The sequence below is a fragment of the Aulostomus chinensis genome, chromosome 10, assembly GCF_037954235.1.
Source record: "Aulostomus chinensis isolate RoL2024-O1b breed Wild chromosome 10, RoL_Achi_v1.0, whole genome shotgun sequence".
In the NCBI taxonomy this organism is placed as follows: Eukaryota; Metazoa; Chordata; class Actinopteri; order Syngnathiformes; family Aulostomidae; genus Aulostomus; species Aulostomus chinensis.
The window spans coordinates 16889896-16907239 of record NC_141329.1 but is presented as its reverse complement, the minus strand read 5'-3'; the positions used below and the strand labels follow the sequence as shown (position 1 = coordinate 16907239).

Below are 17344 nucleotides of genomic sequence, written 5' to 3'. Positions count from 1 at the left end.
CATGTTAAATTTAATCATTTTTTCTTCATAATTTCATCTAATACCTCATGTGAAGACATTATGAATGTGTTAATATGCAATTTGAGCTCCCTTCTCTTCATTTTTTTCCCCCTTCTACACCAAAGACATTATCTTGAGTTCATTACATGAAAAAAGATTGTAATCTTGTTGGACTTACTTCCTTATTTTTAGCAAAGGCACCAGTTCTGACATCTCAACACTTTCTCGATGAGAACGATATTATCATAACTTGTCGAACTGATTATCAGATCAATGAAAATGAAATATGAGTTTTAATAAAAAAAAGTAGTGTTCTGCATGTGGGATCAAAATAAATAGGCTGAAAAGTGTATTAGTGTTTTATAGTTTTTTTTTACTGTAGTTTATTATAGTTTCTTCTATTTATTGCTCTGTAATTTTTCTGCTGCTACTTCTCTTTTTCTGCTGCTGTAACAGTGCCAATTTCCCCACTGTGGGACAAATAAAGGGTTATCTTAGCTTATCTTATCTTAAAAGCTTTTGCTGAAGCCAGCAAAAACAAGTCTGTCAGAGTTTAAGTTACTTATTAAATGCTGATTATAGTTGTCAGAAAAGAAGATACTGATGTGCAATCATTGATAATGACCATCAATTATACTTCGGAACAAAAGTCTGGTGTTTGTTGGATCCATCCATCCACTGCTCTAACCTGCCACCTTTCCTCCTGATGAGTACTTTCATACGATATACTGAGGTCATTACATATAAGAACTGAGAAGAGTTCATGGATACTACCAGATACAGAGACACATTACTTAACAAAACACAAAGTCCACAACACTCCCAAGATACTTAATAGGGCAAATGAGAGTATGAAAGAAAAACTGTGTGCCCAAGCTTTTTGATACTTGAAAGTGAATCACACACAAAGGGCACACCATTGAGAAGCAAAATCTCAACAATGGCTGGGTTTCATCAGTCAACATATCCTCATTTATTTACCTTTGGCACCCTCACAAGAATCCAGCTTCCATGACAAGTGTTGTCTGGAAGCACAAGTAAACTTGTTGAGATTGAGTAAGTCAACTACCATGGTTACTCCAAGCCATATCAACCACACTGAAATGCATGCGTTTCCACCATGACATCAATGAGCAACTTTTAAAAAGTTTTCAAAGAAGAGTTTGTGAATTGCCCAACCAGAATAAATGATGGCTGAGCAATAGATCTACATCTTAGCTATTTTTAATTAGTAGTGTTTGATTTTATTTATTTATTTTTATGTTCTTAGTCTATGTAGTTTTATGTTTTTCCTCAATGTCTCCTGTGTTTCCTCAGCAGGGGCCGTCAGCGCAGGGGGCTGTGATCGGCCCTGGCTTGGATGTCTCTGACTCAGGGTGAACATCTGCTTGGCCCTGTGGGGGGGTCTATGCCAGGGCCTCACTGCCGTGGGCCCCTTGCTGGTCTGTAGCTAGGTGGACGCCCAGGTGGAGGTATCCTGGGCTTGGGCCACGACAGCACCCAGTGCAGATGGCTTCCTGTGATGGTGTTTCCTGACTTGGCTCCTCTGTATGTGTATGTGCTTGTGTGTGTGCGGGTGCATATGTGTGTACGTTTGGGTGGCTTGGGGTTGCTTTAAACATGTAAAGCACTTTTTGCTACATTTTTAATGTATGAAAAGTTCTCTATAAATTAAGTTATTTTTATTATTATTATTATTATGTTACAAGTGTAGGTTATAACAAGACAATCAGAGTGACTAGCCGACAATCCACCGTGACTACAGACTACAAGTAGGTTCCATTAATATCCCTTACTCCTCCTCCACCTCCCACTTTCCTTTTTGCCCTCCAAGAGGAGTCCACTGTTATGTCATGCCAAAAGCAGAAAAGCTTAAAGCGCTTGCCAACACAATGACATATTGATTGCAAAATATCTGCATAATTGAGGTGAGAACAGGATTCATCTGTGAAGCAAACACTTCTCTAATGTGCATCTGATGCAGTATGTTTGTTAGTCGGTCAAGTTCCTGTCAGGTCATGGCCTCTGCTGAGCCACTTGACAGCTTCTCACAGGTGGTTGTGACCTCACTTTGCACTTCATCAGTTGTATGAGTGGGTGGTTTTAGGGGGTTGGTCAGGTGTAGCAGATGAATATTCTGATATTCAGCCAGGGTTTTGAGATGTCCTCTGCAGTCCTGAAGTAGTTGGTGCCATATAAAATTGGAATAAAGAGTTGAGCATTTGACAGTGAAACGAAGTTAACCTTTTCAGGCAATTGTTGAACATGTACTATAACAGAAACATGAAACATTGTGTTTTGTTCCTCATATAGCTTTTAGCACAGAAATCCCACCTGATCCAGAATGAAGCCTGGCCCTACAAAAGGCATTGATCTCTGCAGAGTGTCAGACCCTCACATTAATTTAAGGCCAATGGTCAGCAGAAATGAATGCTCAGGGGGAACAGATGAGATTTGAGATGATGTTTGATCTGAATGGAGCAATTTACATCAAAGCCGTATCACAATGCAACAGTAAAATAAATAAATTCAATTTACATCCATGAGCTACAGGGGACTATTTAATGTAATGTATTATTGTTCTTTCCCCATAAGCTATACTAATCCCATGAGAGCTGATTAGATTTGGCAAAGGCTAACATTGTCCCCTAGCAGTCATCGATGAAAATGGTTATGGTCAGTCTGGGCCAGCTGAGGAAAGACTATTACATGCTACCAGTACTGAAATATCTATTTGGGTTTCCTATGTCAGCAGCAGAAGAATTTGTAGTGTAAAAATCTTCATAATTCAAAAGTAATTCTCTAAATTTAACCATAAATGTATAAATTATATCAGTATACATATAGGTCCCATACAAATGGTGTGACCATGTTCAGAGCAATGATATTCAAGAGTGCACTGTGTTATCACAGATTTGTTCTATACTTGCCCATGCCCAGGGATATGTGCATCAGAACTAAATGCAAAGAGGAAATATGCTTGTTGTGACTTTTCAGACCATAGACTTATATATAGGAGTAGACTTTTAGTAGAAAATTGCAATTTAACAGTGTAACACTTATAGCGAAGACACTGTATTGTGAGTGAGTATAGTAGGCCCTGGAGTTTTTTGAAACATTACTTTGTAAAAATTTACCACAAAAAGAAATAATGTTAATTATTGGGTCATGTCACTCTCTTTGTATGGCAATTCTCTGCAGCCATGTGAAATCATGTTTATCTGGCCAGCCGGCAAGGAGATAAGTGGACCACGACAGACAGACAGACAGAGATTTTATAATTTCATATTAAGATGTTTCCATTGAAAACGGTGAAAAGCAGGTTGTGCCCAGATACTTCCTGTCAGTCTGACTCTGGGTTTGATTAATGAAATGTCTGCAGAATTTAATTTGCTCTAGGCAAATCGGGTTTGTATGTCAATTGAGCCCTGCAGGCAAGATGGGCATTTGATTTTCCTTAGAGAGGCTTGCTCTCTGGTGGATATCCTTTGGGCTAAATAAATATTTCAGCCATCGCACCGTCAATGTTCTATCCAACAGTATTACTGAACAGAAAACAAGCATTAAGATGCACCTGTTGGATCATTCTCTGTTAATGTCATGCTAGTGGGTTTTTAATGCTTAAAATCCTGAATTCTGACAAGCCCAAAGGGGTAATTTGATGACATCATAATTAGGAGATAGGTGAGAGCAATATATGGCTCAAACAAACATCCAACTCACTCATCATTAAGTTCAGTCAAGTGTGACCTTTGAAACTTTAACACATACTATAATGATTTTCTATCTCTAGTTTCACTCAAAAGCAAAACCTTTACAAAAAAAACTACAAAAAAAAACTAAAACCCTGAAATCTGTATAAGATCCTAAGAGAGCTGTACATTCAATATGTCCCATCAATGTCACGTAACTATAAGCTTTCACCAGGAACACAGAAAATTACATATACCAAAACAAAATTCAACAGAGTCCATTTAAAAATATGTGACTTGTGATGGACTGGCGACCTGTCCAGGGTGAACCCCACCTCTCGCCCAAAAGATGCTGGGATAGCCTCCAGCCCCCCCGCGACCCTTAACAGGATAAGCAGAAGAAAATTGATGAATGGATGGATGGACTTGTGATATCTGCCACTGGGGTGATACTACAGTACATAGTTTTTTTGATTGTTTGTTTTTTTGTTTTTAACACAAGAAGTGATGATTTCATTTTTTTGTTTGTTTTTACATTGTATGTTCTATCCCGGGGAGGCACAGTGGTGCAGTGGTTTGCACTGTCTACTCAAAGCAAGAAGGTTTCGGGTTCGAGCCCCATCTTAAGCACGGGCTTTTTCTGTGGGGAGTTTGTGTGTTCTCCCTGTGCCTGCATGGGTTCTCTCCATCCAAAGACATGTAAGAGGTGACTAGGTTAATTAACTGTAGGTGTGGCTGTGAGTGTAGCATGGAGGCGCTATTTGCATTGCTGCAATTACAGCTGCATTTCAGTTTTTTGGTTGCATACTCAATTGCACTGGACCTTTTAATGTTACATGCACATGTTTAGCAGTATATATATGCTGCAAATTATTTATGTTAAAGCTTTGACAGCTCTGTAACTCACTCAACCACCATTAACTGGGTTTCAAAACGTACGTGTTTGCCAATGACAATAATCACTCATTGCCAATTCGATCAAAGTTTAGGAAATAACATTCTTGGGTGTAATTTATCATCAAAAACCTCATCAGGAAGGTGTAGATGTGTTTTAATAGTGTTTGAATTAAAGGAACCAATGACTGTTTTCACAATTTTGTTAAAATCCAATTATATTCTGACTCTGTGGGGAAGTTACATAACATTTTGCCAAATGGAAACTGCTTTTGTACGGCATGGTGGACCAGTGGTTAGCACTCTCGCGTCACAGCAAGAAAGTTCTAGGTTCGAGCCCTGGCTGAAGAATGAGGTCGGTAGTGCAGTTGTGAGTGTGAATGGTTATCTGACAAGCTGTGTTGGCCCTGCAATGGACTAGTGACCTGTCCAGGTTGAACCGCGCCTCTCGCCCGAAGGCAGCTGGGATGCAGCCACCCCCCGTGACCCTTAACAGGATAAGTGGTAGAAAATGGATGGATGGATATTCTGTCCCATTTGCTGTGAAATTGTGCACCTGTTTACTTTAAATAACTTGCAAAACTATGTCATTTGTCAATTGCTGGCCAAGCTTTCACATATATAGAAGTAGCCAACAGTGCTGAATCAGTAGAGAATTGCAATTATTCAAAACGTAGAGATATCTTAGATTTCTAAGTATCAGGTCAGCAGACTAACTGATCATTATTTTTTTTGAAGGAGCACCTATTGCTCGGAACAGGTCGTGGACATAGCGTACATGGTTGAATGAGATATGAAACATTGTTATCTTCATGCAGTTTGAGCCCAGCTCTACTTTTTTCATCCTTACATGACCATTAACTACACCCTGTTTGAGTTATCCACACCAGTAAACAGTGTGACTTGGAAAAAACTAACCTTTTAAATAATTACACATTTTCTGTCTTTCTATACTTATACTGTTATTTCTTTATTGTATTGTCCTTTGCAGATAGTGATGACCAAATTGTTACTGATTCTTTTGATTTGCCAAAAAACAAAACAACAGTTTGTTTTGATCATTAATGCTCATAAAGAGAATTAAATAAATATTAACATGTATCACTAGAATTTTTTCAGCCTAAAACTATAATCTGTCTTTCTATGTCAAAAGTAGCCTTACAGTACAGTAATCAATTTTATGTATGAGAGCTATTATGTATGATAGTTTGTTTTACAGTATTATTTAATTTTTGTACACAACTATATATTGAGGTTTTGCTCCTCACTCACTGTTTTTACCCCTAACTATGATGCCATGCTTGGAGTGATTCAGTAGCCCGCAACAGCGCACACCAAAACACAATCGGGCAACTTGTACACACAAGTGTACTATAGGCATTAAAAAGGGACAGTAAAAGCAGACCTTATCAATAACCTTTCATTAAAACCAAAACATGATATATGGCCATGAGGGCTGAGGAGACAAGGCAAAGTGATGTAGCATATAGCCGACATTTTACAGCTCCAAGGCAATTTGTCTCTGTGAAAGCTCCCTGTTAGCACCAGTGTTATGATGCCACAATGCAACCATGACAGCTCTTTTATCTCCTCTCTAGTCTCCAGTGATCCGAGGAGTTTCACAGTTTTTGGTTGGACTGGATATTAATAGCTACAGCTGACCATGATAATGACTAGCTAGGGGAGTGATAGGACACAGCTCCAGCAGCTGCTATGGCAGCACGAGTTGCTCTAATGAGAAATACTATATAGAAGACTTCTTATCTGGCTTTCTCTGAGACACTATAGAGCTGGCAAACATTCCTCAGTACTAACAGAGTGTTGGAAGCAGCAGAGGTCGTAGGTTGTCATTTATTGGCTTGTATAATCTCCTACATATTTCCTCGCCTGAGGCATGCTGCTGTCCCCAAACGACAGAATCAATAGCAGCTCCTACCGAGCCATCCGAGGCCGAACAATAAAACGAGGACAATTAGAGTGAGATGGAGCAGAGTCTTTAGCAGAAATATATTATTAATATGCTTGGAAAAGTGCCTGGATACTGCAGGAAGACAGTTCAGTGGCAATAAAAAGCCTGTTAGTTAAATGGTCATCTGAGAGCCAACCATGTGATGGTGAGGGTATGTGTGTGTATGTATGAGGAAATTGTTTATTATACTCAAGAGGTCTAAAAACCAGGAGCTGGTTTTACTCGGGGGGGCCCAGAGATTTTTTGGGACCAAAATACTAGACCTTAGCAGTTTAAATGGCTGCTTGAGGGTTAAGCGCAAGCAGCACTTGCTCCTCCCTCATATCCACCATTGAAGTGCCCTTGTCTAAATTGAAGCCAGGTCACATATCTACACCATGGATGACCATTTATACGTCTGTGGTGGCCTGGCTATGTCATGATGCTATTAAAATGCTAAAATGCTGGTTGGCTGCTGTATTCAATTTCTTTGTGTACTTGGAACACTGGTAGTTGAAACAAAGCAAATAGTTTTTGCCTTCCAGATAAATACATAAAAAATTTTAACAACAGTTACATTCACTGAAATTAATACAACATTAACATAAACTTAGCCCAGAGGAGGAGATGGTGTGGAACAAGGTTGGAGAAATATTGTGTTACAAGGTGCGTCAACATGGTGCATAGTCACATTTCCAAACAGGATCATGTTGAGACATGCAGTAATTCGTACCTACTCAGTAGATTATCACTTTGATATGAGGGAAAACTACAAATCAACCTTTAAACTTCAACTCCAGCTGCTGGAAACTTACTAAGAAACGTTCCACTCCCAGGACTTCTCCACTTTTTTCAACAGAGTTTTGCTATGGAGGTGAGAGGTGAGAGTCCTCTTTAGTCTTTCCAAAAGTTTTTATTAAGAAAAGTTTGAACTGCTCCAGACTTTGCAGCCCCTCTAAAAGTAGTTTTATGTGAGAAGTGCTGGAGCCAGGGCTGTATTGCTGCTAAACATTTCTTTGGCATTGATCGTTCACTCTGTGTGTCATTGTCTATTAGTACAACTCAGCTCAGCTTATGTATAGCACTACTGCAAAAGACACCCTGACAATGCTCCAGGCCAGCAAGTTTATATGGTAAGGTTCCACTAACACCACAAAAGACACTTCTGGACAAATAAACAGGCAATATGACAAGACAATTTGGCAAAGATTGACACAGAAAACTGCTAATGACAAGACACCAGCGGGAGAATACCGTTTTTTTTTTCAAAATAAAACAGGAACTGATAAAGGGTTTTATCAAACAATACAAAGATCCAAACTCAAGAGTCCACAGGAAGTTCTTGAACATAGTAACTGGGCTTGAGTTGTTATTATTGTCAATAAAGTTGATAATATTGGCATGTCATTGAACACAGGTAGCCATCAGCTCAGTATCGTGTTGATTTCAAACTCAAACTTGGTAAAAAAAAAAAAATGAATCAAGTTTGCTTTGTTTGCACTAAATGAGTGACATTTGGTTAAAGAACAGTAAAAAAAAAAAAAATTCCTGTTGATCCCAATGTTACTGTTAATAGGACTTTTACTGTGTTACTGTATGTGTAAATGTGTGTGATGTATATTGATTTTTTTTTTTTTTTGGTTAAGTTTTGATCGGCAAAATTTTTTGAGTTAGCCTTCAATTATAAAGTTTGAAAACCAAAGAGTCCAAAACTTAAAATGGTGTGCGTATTTCAAATCTTCATTGATCTCACACAGTGGACAAATCTGAAATGCAGATAACCTGCTCTGGATGCTAGATAAGCTGATGTGCCTGCAAACTCAACCTGCATTAAGGCTCCAGACTGTAATGTCTATTCTGAGATTATTTACAGAAAGTACAAAGAGAACCTGGCTTTAAAGTTCCAGGGCTTCTATACTGTGGTAGATCAGTAAAAATGAATATGTGGGTACTGTACAATTACAAGAGGGAGTGAATCAGTCAGATCCTTCAGATTTGATTGAGCCACCAGATTATTGGTGAATACAGCGTGATATATCACTGTGGTGGACCTCTGACCAACACACACACACAAACACGCACACACTCACATACACACACCTCCTTCAACTATTGTTAGATTGGTAGGAGGAGGACAAGGCGAAACCTCAATCATGTTCTTCTGAAAGCAACATTTTAGCCCACTTACCCCACCCCACACAGTGTGGGTCCAAAAACCTTACCTGTGTGTTACTTGTAGGACTTTCGATTTGAAGCATGAGTTTGCAGTGCTTAGTTGAGCAATTGAAATGAATAAAAGAACAGTATTTCTATTAACTCACAGCAGCAGAATAACATGTTATGTTATTTGAAGAAATTCTTTTCTAAGAAGGTACGCTGAATTCAAGAGAAATGACCAATCTCTTGGTGATGGCGTTGGCACTTCACAGTTAGACTCTGACTGTAATACAAAGCCTGCCAGCTTTATTCTACTGCCAAAATCTGAATCAGAGTATTTTCCATGTTTATACGAATCAGACTATAACTTAACTTGTTTCCATTGTTATACAAAATATAGCTTTGAGTTCCATTACCAAGACATTAGAGACCATTTTTATCTGACCGAATTCTTTCTGCTTAACTTCCTATCAAGCTGCTGGCAGCATAACCCCCACCTGAAAGCATTCACACCCTAACAAAACCCAGTCACTGTTGGAGCTTATTGCGGGCTACATGCAGCCTGGGAGGAAGCTCATTTTGGTGTGTCACATGATCCGGGAGCTCAAACCCAATCCTTTCAGCTTTTGTTACCGAGCCCCAGCTCTTGCTGAAATTTCTTTCTTCAGCTTGATTCTTGGTGTCTCTGTCTGACATTTCTCTGTCTTTCTTTCCCTCTGTTTCTGTCTGCGCAGCCTTTGTGCTGAGCTGTATCTTCCCCCAGCTGCCTCGCTATGGTGATGTGTCCGTGAGTAGTCTCCACCCTGGAGGAGAGGCTTTCTTCTCCTGTCTAACAGGCTACCAGCTGCTGGGCCCAGCTGTGCTGACCTGCTGCAATGCTAGCACCCCCTACTGGAGTGGCAAGGAACCACATTGCCATGGTAAGATGATGCAAACTCAACATGCTCATAAGAATGATTGCTGAACTATTTGAATAACTCTAGTGATGTCACTGTTATAAGATGTTTTCTAAGGTTTTGAAGGAAATTGCAGAAGAATTACTACGGCTAAAACTGTCTAATATTTGCAGTCACTTTGTGACTATATAATTCACTTGTTAATTTCATTTTATTTATTTATAAGGACAACACTGTTTGATTAAGATTTCTGTAAATGCGGCAGTGTTTGCCAGCTGCCTAATTTTCAGCTGTAGTCCTATGGCAAAATGTTCTCAGTGCTGAATGAAGAAGAAGGAGAATACATCAATAGGTTAATCGGAGTTTATTTCTGAAGTGCTTTATAATTTTCAGAAATACAGGAAATTGGACAGGATATTGAAAAGAAAGAATGGATGTAGAACAAACAAAACCGAAACAAAAAGGCTGCCATATAATGTGCAAAATGGTGTAAAGGTGCTTACAACATAAGATAAATAAACAAAATGTTGCTACAATAACAAAACAAAATGGTTATCATGGATGGATTGGAAATCACATCCACTCATGAAGCCAGGCAGACCGCAGTAAATGCAAAGGAGAATCTGTTACGTAATGCCAGAAAGAAACCCCAAAGGGAGATTTTGTATAACAGGCAGCATCTCCTAAAACCAGTATGAGAAAAAGGATGCTGAGCTTGACACTTTCTTAGCCACCAGCGTTCTTTTCTATAAAAGAGTCCACACATCGTGTGACAACGCACGAATTTCCACAGAGCATCCCAAGATGACCCAATCATGACTAGGCCAAATGGCTCTTTCATAGTCCTGTGAATACTACTTAGAGATCGTGAGCCAAAAAACTGTAAAGCATGGGGCAAAACAAAAACAGGTGTCTTAGTGAACCCTCAGCACAGTGGAACTTGACATAGCCAGGACACACAGGATTAACCTTAGATATCCTATTTGATTTGTCGCTCCGCACAAAAGGTAATATAATTGAATCAATGTTTTTTTTTTTTAAACATGCTTTCAAACAATCAGGCAGGTTCTGAGAAGGATATAAAAACCTGGGTAAGCACCCCATTTTGATGGCTTTTAACTGTTCAACCATGAGCCAGGGTGGCACTCTCCGGGACTCTATGTTTGCCTGGAGTTTCTCTAATGAATCTAAAAATTGGATCTAAAAGCTGCCTGAGTTCTTTGTAAGGTTAAACCTCAAATATGTGGAAAGGTCCCTTACAACTCTAAAATGCAGATTATTCAGGAAGTCCTTTGTCAAATTATCCATTAAAGGCGTAAATTGACTCTCTCCCTGGTTTACCTTTCCATACGTCCAAAGGAATTTACACACTTCTGTCAGATGGGAAAAGGGACTGCAGGGTGAGCCAAGCTGATGAGGAGAGTGTCTCTGTACAGGCTTACTGGGGTTTGAATACTGCATTAAATAATAACTTTGATGAGTTAAGGATCATAATCTTCTGCCAGGGGTTCCAGCACTTCACTGAACCACAGCGGGGACAATGGGTGCCCTTGGTGGATACCTCAGTGCTGGGAGAGGGGTCTGGATCTATCCCCATCTGAAAGGATGACAAATTTTGGATTAGTATATAATATTTTGAATCATTCAATTAGTGTGGTGCTGAACCCAAATCGCCTTGTCAAATGCCTCGAGTATCTTCTGCTATTTTTACTCAGCATTGGTAATATTAAGAACTTTATGAACATTACAGAAGTAGTACCTGCCCGAAATAAATCCTACTTGATCTGAGTGGATTAGTGCCGATATATTTGCAAGTTTGCTCATCCCTTAGTTATCATTTTCAAATCATATTTTAGTAGGGCAATGAAATTGTCATTGCCAGGGTCTGTCTCATCTTTATCTTTTTATAATGGGACATAAAATTTGCCTCACTGAGAGACGATTGAAGCCTATCATTTAAAATATCTTGAATCACTCCCAGCAAGGTAGGTGAAAGGACTTCATGAAAAGCTTTGTAAAACTCTGGCCCCAACCTGTCCTGACCAGCTGTCTTACCAGTAGGAAAGGCCTTAACTGCATCTTGTACATCAGAGAGAGAAATCCAAATCCAGCCCTCTCTCACAGCTGAATCAAGCTGTGAAAATGATTAGAATCTTCTGTTGTAATTGTTGATTTAGAGGGGTTAATTTCTGATGACATTTTATCAGGGCATATTTTTTACATAATAATCATAATATAATGCTACAATAATCAATATTTATTATAATTCAGATGTACTGAATGGCAGTTTGGAATGAACCTACAAACAAATATCTGCTCTGATTAACTCATGTGAGTTTCAGCTCTGTGTTTAGCTGCACCTTCACTGTTTCGGTCGACTGTCACTGCCAGCAGCTGCTTTCAGAAAAGAACAAAGTCTGAGATTGACTGAACACAACAACAACACACCAAACAACTATGCTTGCCACTCCAGAGACTGTCAAAGTGTTGTTGACCAAGATTCTGAACCCTGAAATGATAGATAAAAACACATGTTCATATTTTCAAGTTGGTACAAAAGACATATCGGCAAACACCAGTATTTTGTCTGATGGACCTCAGGCCTGAGGAGAAGCACTGCCTCATCCCAAACAATTTGACTGGACTGACTTGTGATGTGTGTTATGTGTTTTTGGTGTGTGTGTGTGTGTGTGTGTGCGCGCGCATGCTCGCAAGTGATTGTCATTTCACTGTAGATCTTGTGACAATGAAGGGACAGTCCCTCCCTTCCTCACTGTGAATAATAATGTTGCCCTTCAGTGTTAATGTATCACTGACCTTTAAGACCCTGTTCTAGAATAATTTTTTTTAAATAATTCTTAATTTTTCCAAATACTCTGGTGGCTTTTCACAAGTGTATTAAGTGCTTTTCCAAGGACTGCAATAGCATTTATTATTGTATTCCTGGCAGCATTGCTGCCTCGAGGACCAATCTGGAAACCTGAAAAAAAAAAATTAAATACAAAATAACTGTATCAACAACACAAGGAAACAAGGAAAGTTCTTAACAAATGTTTAATTCTGAATGAAAATAGTTTTCTCCAACACCAGATGCCATGCAAGTCTGTAGGGTTTTCAAAATAGATGTTCATTTGTCAAAACAACTTGACCATGGTAGTGTTGACTTGCATTTCATTGGAATGTGTCTCATCAAACGTGTCAGTAATTTAGCAGGAGTACAGGCCCTAGAGATAGGATAATGAAGCTCATGAAAGTTCCAGAACAAGTTGACTTTGCTCCTTGAGCTCCTCTGGTTTGCATTATCTCTGAGTAGTAGAATAGAATGGTGACTCCAGCGAATACATCTGCAGCTGCAACCAGTTGTCCTGTAACACTGGGTATAACCTTTTCACTTAAATAATTTAGAACAGTTGTTTCCAACTGTGGGTTTGTATGTGTTGCAACCATGAGTAGAGTTTGTGCTGAATGAATGAAGTTTGAGCCATATATTTTTCATAGGATAAAAGTGAATTTAAAAAAAACATCGATTGCTGAGGAATTACTGGTACCTTTCCCATTAATTATTTAACAGTGGCAGGGAATATGTGCAGTGTTTAGTTCATTTTAACTCCTAATGATGTGTAAATTGTAGTTGTATCTTTGTGTCTGACCGTACATGAATTTACAATATTTTCAACGATTAATTAATCCTAACAATTTTATAAAGGGGAAAGGGGATCAAGATCCTCAAGACCTGCAAGACTACTAAAAGACACCAGCTCATGAAGACCTAAATATGGAAATATTTATTGAAAAATATGCAGAATACTTAGTGGTCATAATTAATAATTGAAACACAGTTTATGTGTTGGAAAAGCAAAACGTTTTTACAGAAATGATTTTGCAGCGTAAACATGAATAGATAAGCCAATATACATTTGGTCAACACCGGATTCTTCCATCGATTCATCCATCCATCCATCCATCCATCTTAAGAAGGAAGGAGGATTCTCTTCATGGAAATCAATTTTTTTAGTAGTAAATCCACAAGAGCAGGAGGATGGACTGCAGCCTCATGGCACCTCAAGGTTCACCTTAGCTTCACACACGCACAAGCAAGCACACACACACACACACACACACACACACACACACACACACACACACACACACACAGGTAAGGCTAAATGTCTAAATCAGCCCTAACAATCCTATCCATCCATCCATTTTCTTCCACTTATCCTGATTAAGGGTCGCAGGGGGGGGCTGCAGCCTATCCCAGCGGCCACGGGCAAGAGGCGGAGTACACCCTGGCCAGTCCATCGCAGGGCCAACATGTAGATACAAACAACCATTCACACTCACAGTCGTACCTCCAGTCAATTTAGAGTATTCAATTAGCCTCGTCCCCAAATGCATATCTTTGGATCGTGGGAGGAAGCTGGAGTACCAGAGAGAACCCACGCAGGCACAGGGAGAACATGCAGACTCACACAGAAAGATCCTGTGCCCGAGCCGGCACTCGAATCCAGAACTGTCTTGCTGTGAGGCAACAGTGCTGACCACTGCACCACCGTGCCGCCCCACCGGATTCTTAGTTCCATCAAAAGCTAGATCTTGAACAGTTTTTTTTTTTTTTAAATCTTCCTCACTCCTCTGTTCTTCCTCTCTCTCTGTCACAGCTGCTTGTGGGGGTTTGATGAGGAATGTCACTGTCGGTCGGATCATCTCTCCTGGTTTTCCAAGTAATTACAGCAACAACCTAACCTGTCACTGGCTGCTGGAGGCACCTGAAGGCCAGAAGCTGCACATCCACTTTGAGAAGGTGGCATTGGCTGAGGATGATGATCGGTAAGCAAAGAATTAAGCATTTTTGTGAGGATGGTCAAATACTATAAGTCTACAGTTGACAAATCTATGAAGTATTTTTTTCAGATATCCAATGTTCAATACCTCTGATTTAGATGCCCTCAGATACATGCTGAAGATGCTGTGATGATTGGGCTCACAGCAGTGCGTAGACTATGTTCACACTTCTGCAAAAACAAATACACTTAAGCCACAATATACATGTTAAGATTCAATAGTCAGTGGGTTTGAATTCACTTATTTCACCCATCATTTCAGTCAGGGTTAAGCCCGAAGCCATTCCAGAATAGATGGAGTTTGTACAGTGTGTGTTCTTAAGTATTCCTAGCATATTTTTCATTAACATTTACCCTTCAGTTCTTGATTAAATTCATTCAGTCTTGAATGAATTTACAGGCCCAAAGCCGGTATTACCAGCACAACCGCATGATCTGCACCTTTAAGAATGTTATTTTCTGTCATTTTAACCTCAAATTCTAGACTTTAAGAGCATGGTGCAGATTAGAGACCCCAGTCTGTCAATGTTTTTCATAATACTATGCTTTTTAAATATACTAGTTACTTCTGGCGCTGTTTATTTGTTTGTTTGTTTGTTTGTTTGTATTGCTTATTCCTGAGTCTTGGAGCCAAAGCTTTGAGGTAGAGGGAGGAACTCACTCTAGACAAGGATATAGACACAAATGCTAGTTTAAAGGACTTTCTAAACTTTTATGCACACTCATCTGATGGCCACAACCTTACAATTTTGCTAAGGTGTCCAAGAGAGTAGGAACAGCACAGGAAAGGATTTGTTTGCTGTCTTTTTATGGCATGTGGACATTTGTGCAATGGTTTACATGCAGTTTTTCTTGCACGGTTGTCCACAATGTTCTTTAGAAAGAATAGAATACTGCTGCTAGTGTATTACTATTGTTTATGAACATTTCAAACAACTGTTGAGAATGTGGAATGTGTGTTTAGACAGTGGTCATTTCACCTAGATGCCACTTACAAACACAAAGTTGCTGGCTGTTATGCCGGCTGGCACCCCCTGAATACCGAGTATACTAGCTAGCTAGCAGCACTGCTGTCAAAGACAGCCCAATGTCAGCAAATCATCCCGAAATTCACCCCAGTGCAAATCTCTCATGTGCAACCGTACAGATTTAGAGCCAGTGCAAATCTCTACATGATCCCTCTCAACAGCAATGACTGCTAGAATGGTAGAAGCAGCTTCCAGCTTCTAATGACTGATGAAGTAACAGTTACTGAAAATGACTGAATATTGACTGATATTAATTCAATATTGGCTCCCCTACTAACTGACTGACTAACTATTTGACAGACTACTGAAAGCCAACTATCTGATGGATTTCTAAGGCAGTAGGGCAGTATCAGTGGATTCCTCCGAGTATGTGACATGCATTAGATAACAAAATAAAACCCTCTACAAGTTTTTTCTCAGCAGTTAGTGCCCATGTTTTTTTTATTATTTTGAAAATAAATGAAAACAATTAAATGGTCATACATACTATGTCAAGTATATTATATAAAATTCTCTATTATTTATTATTATTATTCTCATATTCTCTCGAAAAAAATAAATGTGCAGTGTACTCTTTAAGGTAAGATAAATACAGGAAAAGAGGAACAGATACACAGCTTTGTAATACAGTTCTACTGATGCCCAAAAACATGGAAACATCGGGCACTTCTTCCCAGGATTTCTTCCCCTCCGATTGCTTGAGTGGATTATTGCTGCTCCCATATATGATGTGGTTGCGCGCCTTCACTTTGCGCATGAGGAGATCGCCTTCCATATGAGCTGACTCACTTCTCCAAAGTTGAAATGAGTCCATCACAAAACACAACTCTCAAAGTCCTGGTACAGCTTTGGCTGTAAAGGGAATAACATGAGGCGGCACGGTGGTGCAGTGGTCAGCACTGTCGCCTCACAGCAAGAAGTTTCCAGGTTTGAGTCCCAGCTCGGGCAAGGGATCTTTCTGTGTGGAGTTTGCATGTTCTCCCTGTGCCTGCGTGGGTTCTCTCTGGGTACTCCGCTTCTTCCCACCATCCAAAGACATGCAATGGGGGACTAGGCTGATTGGATTCTTTAAATTGACCGTAGGTATGAATGTGAGTGTGAAAGGTTGTTTGTCTCTATATGTTGGCCCTGCGATGGACTGGCGACCTGTCCAGGGTGTACCTTGCCTCTCGCCCATGGCCGCTGGGATAGGCTCCAGCCACCCTGCGACCCTTAACAGGAATAAGTGGAAGACAATGGATGGATGGATGGATGGGAATAACATGTGGCACTCTGACTAGTTTGACTAGTTTACTATGCTCCCCAAGCACAAGTTGCACACATAGCACCACCCGCCAAATCCTGGACCCCATAGATTGCTTAAATAGGGCCCTGTATGTTGCTGTCTTGTTTCCTTACTGTCCATACAAAAGCCTGCCTCATAATGCACCGCTTTTGAGGTTAACACATTGGTTTTGAACAGCCTTTTAGTGTTCAGTCTGCCATGTTTGTATCTTCCAGTTTTGTTTCCTCAAGCAACTGTTGCACATTTTTGGGTCATCAAGAGTAGTTTCATGCAGCCTTTCAAAACCAACCTGTCACTAATTCAGGGAAATTTGGACCCAAATACAGACTGCAGGCCAGGCTTGAGCAGTTCATAGGTTTTTATTGAAACAATAACTGAAGCTTGAATGAAAGAAACTGGAAATAACACATTCTGGTTATTATGTCTCCATGATGTATTCCCATTACTGGGACCTTAACCACCAATATTTTTCTTTTCATCCTTGAGTCCAACAATTATATTTGAAGAAATTTCCTCCAGGCTTTCTGAGATATTGTGTTCATGTGGGGTGTCTGTGACCTTTGACCCCCAAAATGCTTTCAGTTCATATTTCAGTCGCAG

The 17344-nt window shown here is 39.8% G+C and overlaps 1 protein-coding gene across 1 annotated transcript in view; it reads left to right on the top strand.

Annotated features, from left to right (window-relative positions):
• The window catches only part of LOC147254531 (seizure protein 6 homolog), a 200563-nt gene that overhangs the window by 139016 nt on the left and 44203 nt on the right, over positions 1-17344 (top strand). The window contains exons 5-6 of the mRNA XM_086216175.1: positions 9426-9611; positions 14249-14417. Of these exons, the coding sequence (XP_086072301.1) occupies positions 9426-9611; positions 14249-14417 (355 nt within the window). The remainder of the gene's footprint in view (positions 1-9425; positions 9612-14248; positions 14418-17344) is intronic.